At 38.8% G+C, this 10,299-nt stretch overlaps 1 protein-coding gene across 1 annotated transcript in view; it reads left to right on the top strand.

Annotated features, from left to right (window-relative positions):
- Nucleotides 1-278: 278 nt before the first annotated feature.
- Nucleotides 279-10,299, top strand: part of LOC127625601 (anoctamin-8-like) — a 47,648-nt gene continuing 37,627 nt past the window's right edge. Inside the window, exon 1 of the mRNA XM_052100884.1 lies at nucleotides 279-447. Coding sequence (XP_051956844.1) covers nucleotides 279-447 — 169 coding nt within the window. The remainder of the gene's footprint in view (nucleotides 448-10,299) is intronic.

Below are 10,299 nucleotides of genomic sequence, written 5' to 3'. Positions count from 1 at the left end.
GAGGTCAGTCAGCTATATGCACACTAATGCGTGGGACTAATGCATGTCTCCTGTGAGTATGAGTGCACAAGACAGACACAGATAGAGGCGGTGTGTATTCTCCTCTTCTTTGTCCCTCCTCCACCATAGTACTCCTCACACCGTAGTCAGTCTCTCCACTGCAAACAGGATGACTCACAGCAACCTTCACTTCACCCTCACCTTCATTTAACCCAGCCAGTGTGTATCCACGCACACTGCGCCCCATTTCAACATTCATTCCCCGCTGAAGCAGCATAATGCCAGACACGGCAGGAGCAGCCGCTGCTGCATCATCGGCTAGTAACTGCAGCAGCAGCGGCGACAGCGAGAGCTCACGGCACAGACACCGAGCGCAGGAAGAGAGCGAGCGGGCTGAGCAACAGCAGCAAAGCGCAGCACCTCAGCCCACATCATCGGGTGTTTTGGGTGAGTTTCGTAAGAGCGGAGAGGATGAATACAGGATGGGAGTGGAGAGCGGACGTAAGGAATGGACAGCATATCTTTAGAGCAGAATGAACAATGTGGCGCTTTGATATGCTATATATAACACTTATGTCTATTATGCTGCCCCATATGCTCCCGGCATGCATTAAGCTTTTATGATGTCTCGATATACGCAGCGGAAAACTGAACTGCTGATGTATCTGAGGCCTATATAAGGTCAAGCGGGTTTTTACGACAGCATCACTTAAAATGCATTTGTGCATGGTGAGACCGAGATTGCCTACATCGCCCGGGCCATGCGCTACTATTTTGCACTCGATTAAACCATTTTTGCGGGATTTTGGACAGGTTAAGTTTTATGAACTGCATTTCTGTTTAGCGATATTCTTGGTGATTTAGGTTTGTTGTTGCATGAATGGCCCTCTTGTTGTGGCTGGACTTGTTACCGACCATAAACATCCAGTGTCCAGTGCACTTGATACAAAGTAGTTCATTCATAGGGATTGTTTAGGCTTCACGTGTATTGGGTATTAGGTGATTTTGCCATAAGCTTAAGTGATTTTGTTTTGCAGTGTGATGCAGTTGGTTTTAGACATCACAATAGTGGATCAGACATAGCTAATGAGATGAATCATGATGTCATTACCTCATTACCATTTCATGAGCTGATATGATGTTAAAAGATATGTGTGGCCTCAACAATGTGATGATAGATAATAATCTCAGAAACTAATTCTTGTATCATAAATATCTGTGTTCATTACAGATCTGGTGCTTTTGTAAACAGTACAGGTACATATCACTTACCTAAAATGATTAGACACACAAAGGTCTGAATTTGTTTTAGTTCCTTTCATTAAAGTTACAGAATATCTTTTTGTAATGTTAAAATTATGAGTACTGAACATAATGAATTTCAAACAAAGTTCAGATGGTTGCATGTGTTACATGTGCTTATGGGAAACCTGAGTAAATCTGTTTTCAGTTGTATATTTCTTTTTAGTAGAGCTTTTTGTGGAGGATTACAGCTTTTACACACATTAATAGAGCTTAGCAAGCTTTGCTTATCTTTACTCTTACTTGTTAAATTATGTAAATTGCTGTGATGTGCTATAAAAGGTTCAATCCACATAAGACTTTAAATCATACCTTGATGAGGTCAGCTGCATACGACAGCAAATAAAACAGCAAAAGGTCCCCTCAGTTTCAACTTTATTGTTTCCAAAAGACAAAAAATTCACTAACGTTTCAGGATCAATCTGCCAGTAAATTAGGATTCTCAGTTTAACAGGAGTAGACTGTGCTCAACACAGACTAAATAAAATACAAAATATAAATTGAAATTTGCACTCAGTAATTTTTTTATATCGTCTGTCATCATTCAACCGCAATTGGTTTCAGTTACCAATGCCATTTTAAAAATGTACTATTCGCAGTCAGACATGATTCATTTAATCCATGAGTGACCGTGACCAATAACAGGGTGGTAACTGAAATTAAGCAAGTAGTATTCAGCTGGTCATGTGATCCTAACATGGCTGCCCCCATGAGGGGACCCTCTGCATGTTGAATAAAACAGCTTTTATAAAGTTACTGATTTGACTGGAGTCTTCGTACAGTATTGTGTGAGTGGTCTCAATTTTACACATTTCAAAATTCCAAATTACATTAATTTCCCTATTAGCACATGCACGTTCATCACCCAGACATCTATTTTATGTGTGTGTTTACATTCGGAATACACATTTTTGGGGTTGTTTGCTCATTTGAAATACGTCAAGATGTTTCCTCTCGGATGTCAATAAGACATTCAGCAGATGTCTTTGAGACGTTTATGATTTAGAATGTTTGTAAATCTGATCTTTTTAAGATGTTTAGCAGATGTTAATTAGATTGTGATGCTTTCCAGATGAAAAGATCTAAAACAGACATCTCAGAGATGTATGTGTGCTATCTGGGTTTTTTAGGAGTAAAATTTTAATAAGGATAAAAAAATACTGAGTGCAAGGCCATTAGTCAAACTTTTCAACAAAAATTCCATTTGGCCGGACTTTGGCATTTAAAAAAATCTCTTTAAGTTTTTTATTTTATTTTCGTTGGCCACATTTTTTTTTTACAAGATTTCAGTATTAGCCACACATGTTCTTCCCATATACAGTGGGTACGGAAAGTACTCAGACCCCCTTAAATTTTTCACTCTTTGTTATATTGCAGCCATTTGCTAAAATCATTTAATTTCATGTTTTTTCCTCATTATTGTACACACAGCATCCCATATTGACAGAAAAACACAGAATTGTTGACATTTTTGCACATTTATTAAAAAAGAAAAACTGAAATATCACATGGTCCTAAGTATTCAGACCCTTTGTTCAGTATTTAGTAGAAGCACCCTTTTGATCTAATACAGCCATGAGTCTTTTTGGGAAAGATGCAACAAGTTTTTCACATCTGGATTTGGGTATCCTCTGCCATTCCTCCTTGCAGATCCTCTCCAGTTCTGTCAGGTTGGATGGTAAACGTTGGTGGACAGCCATTTTCAGGTCTCTCCAGAGATGCTCAATTGGGTTTAAGTCAGGGCTCTGGCTGGGCCATTCAAAAACAGTCACGGAGTTGTTGTGAAGCCACTCCTTCGTTATTTTAGCGGTGCGCTTAGGGTCATTGTCTAGTTGGAAGGTGAACCTTCGGCCCAGTCTGAGGTCCAGTGCACTCTGGAGAAGGTTTTCGTCCAGGATATCCCTGTACTTGGCCGCATTCATCTTTCCCTCGATTGCAACCAGTCGTCCTGTCCCTGCAGCTGAAAAACACCCCCACAGCATGATGCTGCCACCACCATGCTTCACTGTTGAGACTGTATTGGACAGGTGATGAGCAGTGCCTGGTTTTCTCCACACATACCGCTTAGAATTAAGGCCAAAAAGTTCTATCTTGGTCTCATCAGACCAGAGAATCTTATTTATCACCATCTTGGAGTCCTTCAGGTGTTTTTTAGCAAACTCCGTCGGGCCACTCTGCCATAAAGCCCAGACTGGTGGATGGCTGCAGTGATGGTTGACTTACTACAACTTTCTCCCATCTCCCGACTGCATCTCTGGAGCTCAGCCACAGTGATCTTTGGGTTCTTCTTTACCTCTCTCACCAAGGCTCTTCTCCCCCGATAGCTCAGTTTGGCCGGACGGCCAGCTCTAGGAAGGGTTCTGGTCATCCCAAACGTCTTCCATTTAAGGATTATGGAGACCACTGTGCTCTTATGACCCTTAAGGGCAGAATTCTGCCACAATTCTGTCTCTGAGCTCTTCAGGCAGTTCCTTTGACCTCATGATTCTCATTTGCTCTGACATGCACTGTGAGCTGTAAGGTCTTATATAGACAGGTGTGTGGCTTTCCTAATCAAGTCCAATCAGTATAATCAAACACAGCTGGACTCAATTGAAGGTGTAGAACCATCTCAAGGATGATCAGAAGAAATGGACAGCACCTGAGTAAAATATATGAGTGTCACAGCAAAGGGTCTGAATACTTAGGACCATGTGATATTTCAGTTTTTATTTTTTAATAAATGTGCAAAAATGTCAACAATTCTGTGTTTTTATGTCAATATGGGGTGCTGTGTGTACAATAATGAGGAAAAAAAATGAACTTAAATGATTTTAGCAAATGGCTGCAATATAACAAAGAGTGAAAAATTTAAGGGGGTCTGAATACTTTCCGTACCCACTGTAAATGTCTATAACATTGTTCATCATGTGTGCACAACCACACATGGTGATCTCTGTACACAATATTACTGGATTGCTGATACAATAGATCAGTGTGCACAACACAAAATGTGAAGGCTGCACATCGTATTCCGAAGTAATGAGCATTTGCTGAGACAAAAGGCCTTTACAGACACTTTCCATGACATTTTTGCCCGAGTCTAGGTTATTGTCTGACTGTGCTGTTAACTAACTGTGTTACTCGCAAGGACACATCTGAAGGATCATCTTAACCATTCCTGTGTTTGACACTTTTGAGTGCTCAGACAGATAAACTCTGCTTATTGTACAGCCTGACAATGAAAAGGGACATGTCTTGATAGTGGGACAACTTGTTTGGTGGAATGCACTGTTTTGTGATTTGTTGAAATATCATATTTAAAAATATGTAATTTATAAAACATTTTTACATTTTAAAATAATTTACTAAAGTTTAGTTTTCATTGATGTGAAGTTGGATTACACAATGTTTCTGGATGATTTAATATATATGTGTGTGTGTGTGTGTGTGTGTGTGTGTGTGAGCGTGTATTTATCACTTTGTGGGGACCAAATGTCCCCATAAGGATAGTAAAACCCGAAATTTTTGACCTTGTGGGGACATTTTGTCGGTCCCCATGAGGAAAACAGCTTATAAATCATACTAAATGATGTTTTTTGAAAATGTAAAAATGCAGAAAGTTTTCTGTGAGGGTTAGGTTTAGGGGTAGGGTTAGGTTTAGGGGATAGAATATAAAGTTTGTACAGTATAAAAACCATTATGTCTATGGAAAGTCCCCATAAAACATGGAAACACAACATGTGTGTGTGTGTGACTTTTGAATGACTATATTTCATTGGAACTTTTCATCAGATAATTTCATATTTTAATAAAAGAGACTTAAGTCTCAGTCATATTTGATTATTTGTTATTTAACTCTGGCTTACAACACACAGGAGTTACAGTTGCATTCTGGGAAGTGCCAGAGTGTCTATTCAGATTCAGACCTATTCAGTCATTCATAATTTCTGCCATCCTTCACAATGCCTCATTCATATGAGTAGATAACTATCTGCTTCTTAAAAAGGCCTAAATATTACAAAGCTGTAACTAAAGCATTTTGTGTTGAATGTAGGGCTTGCTGATACGCCAAAGTCTTTCTTATGTGAATCTGATAACGATATTTAATATATTTTCTTCAGAATGCAGTAGTTTGCAATTTAATATAATCCTGCCATGATGATAGTGTATACGTGTTTGACTCGCTGTCCCTGGAGGAGGGCTTGAGGCTCAAGACTTGACCCGAGCTCGAATACACCCCCGGATTTGTTGAGTTATTACTGAATAGAATGAAAGATTTGGGGTGGTGGAGGGAAGCTAAGAATCTTCGCAGCATGGATGTAAGCAGCTGTTTATATACGCTTACTCTGGCAATGTGATTAGTCAGATTAAATGAACATGCTCCTCTCAAACTTTATGAACGTTATGAAACTCCATTTAGAGCTGCCACTTGTAGTATTTGTTGTCTAAATATCCCTTTACTGAAGTAGTTGGCTTTCCTCAACCATGGCTCAAATTGTTCATTCACAAAGCACAGACAACCCTGCTGAAAAGACCAGCATTATGTGTTTTGTATGCTGGTGTGCTAGTTTCCCCACCAGACTGTTCAGTGCCCTTATTTGTATGGTCATGTAATTACCAATTTTTGGGCACATCACAGTTCAAAGGATTGCTGTTTTACTGTACTTCCATTTTTAGCATTTTCTATTTTGGAATAAATGTTGGAAAATCGCCAAAACGTCTGGCCCTGATGACCCCTATGATAGCAGAAATGCACAAATTGTAGTGGGTAGAGTAGCCAAAAAATTTACTCAAGTAAATGTACGATTACTTAAAAAAAATTATTACTCAAGTAGAAGTAAATGTAATAATGTTAAAAATAGAACTTGAGTAAGAGTAAGAAAGTATCCAGTAAAAAAGAATACTGAAGTAGTGAGTAATACTTCCACATACAACATAATGTTTACATACAAAGTTTACTCCTATATTCCAGTACTATTATTTATATAATTGTTAATAATGGATGTTGTCATCATTCACCACCATGTTGTTCCAAACCCATATGCATTCTTTCTTCCATGCATCAAATTAAACGGAAAGTTCACCAGAAAATTAAAATGCTTTATTTTTCTCACTCTCAAGCCATCCCAGATTTGTATTACTTTCTTTCTTCTGCAGAACACAAATTAAGGTTTTTAGAAGAATATCTCAGCTCTGTTGGTCCATACAATGCAAGTGAATGGTGATCAGAACTTTGAAGCTCCAAAAAGCACATAGAGGCAGCATAAAATTAATTCATCCAGTGATTTTCAGAAGCAATATGATAGGTGTGGGTGAGAAATAGATACATATCATTATAATATATAAAGTACTTTTTTTACTATTAATTCTCCTCCCTGTCCAGTAAGTTGATATGCACAAAGAATTGAATCTCCAAAAACACAACAACAATTTGAAAGTGGAGATTTATTAGTAAAAAAGGATTTAAATATTGATCTGTTTATCACCCACACTTATCATATCCCTTCTGAAGACAGATTAAACCAGTGTCATTTGAATTCCTGTAATGCTGCCTTTATGTGCTTTCTGTGCCTCAAAGTTTTGGTACCCACTCACTTGCATTCTATAAACCAACAGAGCTGATATATTCTTCTAGAAATCTTTGTGTTTAGCAGAAGGAGAAAAAACATACACATCTGGGATGGCATGAGGGTGAGTAAATGATGCAAGAATTTTCCATTATAATTATTACTTTAAGGAGATGTTAGACAGAATGCTAGCCTTAATCGTATTTTTTTCCCCCTCTATATTTTAAAAGGGAATGGTGACTGAGACTGTCAGTCCCTAACATTCTGTCTAACATCTTTTAGGTTCCACAGAATACGGAAAATTTTATGGGGTTGGAAGAAAATACTAAATATTTCTAGTAATTATTATGGTGCAAAATCTGAACAATGTCACAGTACCAAATTGTATATAAAGTTTAATTATACACTGAAGCAAGAGCATGTTTTATTCATGCCTTCTGTCGTTATTTCATAGCTTTTTACGTGCTATGTGAAGTTAATTCAATGTAGTTCCAGCGTTGTCAGTGTCTAATTAATTTAGAAAATAAGTTTTTTTTTTTTTACACTAAGGGTAAATTGCACCTCATCTCTGTGTTTGGAATCTTGTTGTCCATAAGACAAAGCTGCCTGCATCTGTCAAACGCTGTGTACGCGCCAACCTTGCACGTGCAGAAATGCTCACAATCGCTATAGGCAGGCCAAAACATTTGCACTTCATGCTGATTTATACAGTGGGTTTTCTTAATTTGGAGCTGAAATTTTTATCTTGAAATATATTGTTGTCTTGGTGTAAATTGAAGACATTGTGGGGATTGAAGAATCATTTTTTTGCGCACAATTCTGTAGCGTTGAACGCTACTTTTGTGTGACAGCATGCAGCTGTGAAGTTCTACTGTGATAGATCCCATTCAAAAATAACAATAAATTACAGATTTACAGTGCATCCGGAAAGTATTCACAGCGCTTCACTTTTTCCACATTTTGTTATGTTACAGCCTTATTCCAAAATTGATTAAATTAATTATTTTCCTCAATTCTACAAATAATACCCCATAATGACAACGTGAAAGAAGTTTGTTTGAAATCTTTGCAAATTTATAAAAAAATAAAATATCACATGTACATAAGTATTCACAGCCTTTGCTCAATACTTTGTTGAAGCACCTTTGGCACCAGTTACAGCCTCAAGTCTTTTTGTGTATGATGCTACAAGCTTGGCACACCTATTTTTGGGCAGTTTCTCCCATTCTTCTTTGCAGGACCTCTCAAGCTCCATCAGGTTGGATGGGGAGCATCAGTGCACAGCCATTTTCAGATCTATCCAGAGATGTTCAATTGGGTTCAAGTCTGGGCTCTGGCTGGGCCACTCAAGGACATTCACAGAGTTGTCCCGTAGCCACCCTTTTGTTATCTTGGCTGTGTGCTTAGGGTCGTTGTCCTGTTGGAAGATGAACCTTTGCCCCATTCTGAGGTCCAGAGCGCTCTGGAGCAGGTTTTGCTATCACCACCATGCTTCACTATAGGGATGGTATTGGCCAGGTGATGAGCGGTGCCTGGTTTCCTCCAGACATGACACTTGCCATTCAGGCCAAAGAGTTCAATGTTTGTTTCATCAGACCAAAGAATTTTGTTTCTCATGGTCTGAGAGTCCTTCAGGTGCCTTTTGGTAAACTCCAGGTGGGCTGTCATGTGCGTTTCACTGAGGAGTGGCTTCTGTCTGGTCACTCTGGTCCATACAGGCCTGATTGGTGGAGTGCTGCAGAGATGGTTGTTCTTCTGGAAGGTTCTCCTCTCTCCACTTAGAAATGCTGGAGCTCTGTCAGAGTGACCATTGGGTTCTTGGTCACCTCCCTGACTAAGGCCCTTCTCCCCGATCACTCAGTTTTGCCGGACGGCCAGCTCTAGGAAGAGTCCTGGTGGTTCCAAACTTCTTCCATTTACGGATGATGGAGGCCACTGTGCTCATTGGGACCTTAAAATATTTCTGTACCCTTCCCCAGATCTGTGCCTTGATACAATCCTGTCTCGGAGGTCTACAGACAATTCCTTGGACTTCCTGGCTTGGTTTGTGCTCTGACATGCACTGTTAGGCATGGGACCTTATATAGACAGGTGTGTGCCTTTCCAAATCATGTCCAATCAACTGAATTTACCACAGGTGGACTCCAATCAAGTTGCAGAAACATCTCAAGGATGATCAGTGGAAACAGGATGCACCTGAGCTCAATTTTGATTGTCATGGCAAAGGCTGCGAATACTTATGTACATGTGATTTTTTTTTTTCATTTTTTATTTTTAATAAATTTGCAAAGATTTCAAACAAACTTCTTTCACGTTGTCATTATGGGGTATTGTTTGTAGAATCTTGAGGAAAATAATGAATTGAATCAATTTTGGAATAAGGCTGTAACATAACAAAATGTGGAAGAAATGAAGCACTGTGAATACTTTCTGGATGCACTGTATTAACACTTATTAAATTAAAACTAGTAATGTAACGACAGGAATGCTACCCATTGAAACAAAGTAAAAGTAATTATTTTTTTCATCAGAAATGTACTTGATTAAGAGTGAAAATATACTCAGAAAAGTAATTTTTTCCAAAAAGATACTCAATTAAATGTATTGGAGTAAATGTAGACTACCAACCTCTAGTAGTGGGTAAATTACAACAATATTTGAAAAACAATTCAAAAAATGTAGAGCGTTGTCCTTTGTTTGCATAGTTGTTATTCCATACCAAGTGTGCCGCACAAGCCCTCAAAAGTGAAGCTAAAACGTCTCGATCGCCCCCCGGTGACTGGTCGTAGTATAGGTCATAAACCCCGCCTCCCCATGTTATTCAGCGGGACGTGAGACCAACTAAACAATTAAATTACACTTCACATATCTTTTTTCCAAAGATAGTTTCTGTCATTTACTGTAGTTTCTATCACGTTGATGTAATTTCAAGTGTTTGTTTTCAAAATAAGTTTGTTTTTATACTATAAAAACGGTGCTGTGACATCATGATTGACAGCTGTGATTGACAGTTTCTCTGAGCGAAGTAGTCACTGAAGCACCAACTGACTTTTTTTCGGGAGCTTCGGAGGACTGAGGAGATTGGAGCTTTAAATTTAATATCTAAATTTCTATAATTAATTATTTCACACCATCATAAGTCAAAAGTGCAGGGGTGTGTGCTAGCGATTGATTCAGTGAGAGTGAGGGCGGGGCCTTGATTTCATGGCTTTACTTCCTGCTCACTACTGCGCAGGTCTGGTCCCGAAATCGCAACTGCGCAGACTCAAGTCCCAAGATGACAGCGCCATATTGAGACACTGGCTTCAGTTCTCACCAATGGAAAAGAGCAAAGGGGCGTCGTCCATCTTTTTTTACAGTCTATGTTCCATACCCTATATTAACTGGGTTCCCACGGTAAAATATCAGGACATTTTGAAAATCGTGGTTAAGTCATGGTAATTAAAAT

The sequence above is a fragment of the Xyrauchen texanus genome, chromosome 32, assembly GCF_025860055.1.
Source record: "Xyrauchen texanus isolate HMW12.3.18 chromosome 32, RBS_HiC_50CHRs, whole genome shotgun sequence".
In the NCBI taxonomy this organism is placed as follows: domain Eukaryota; kingdom Metazoa; phylum Chordata; class Actinopteri; order Cypriniformes; family Catostomidae; genus Xyrauchen; species Xyrauchen texanus.
The sequence above is the reverse complement of the archived record's forward strand: the minus strand, read 5'-3'. Positions and strand labels throughout refer to the sequence as shown.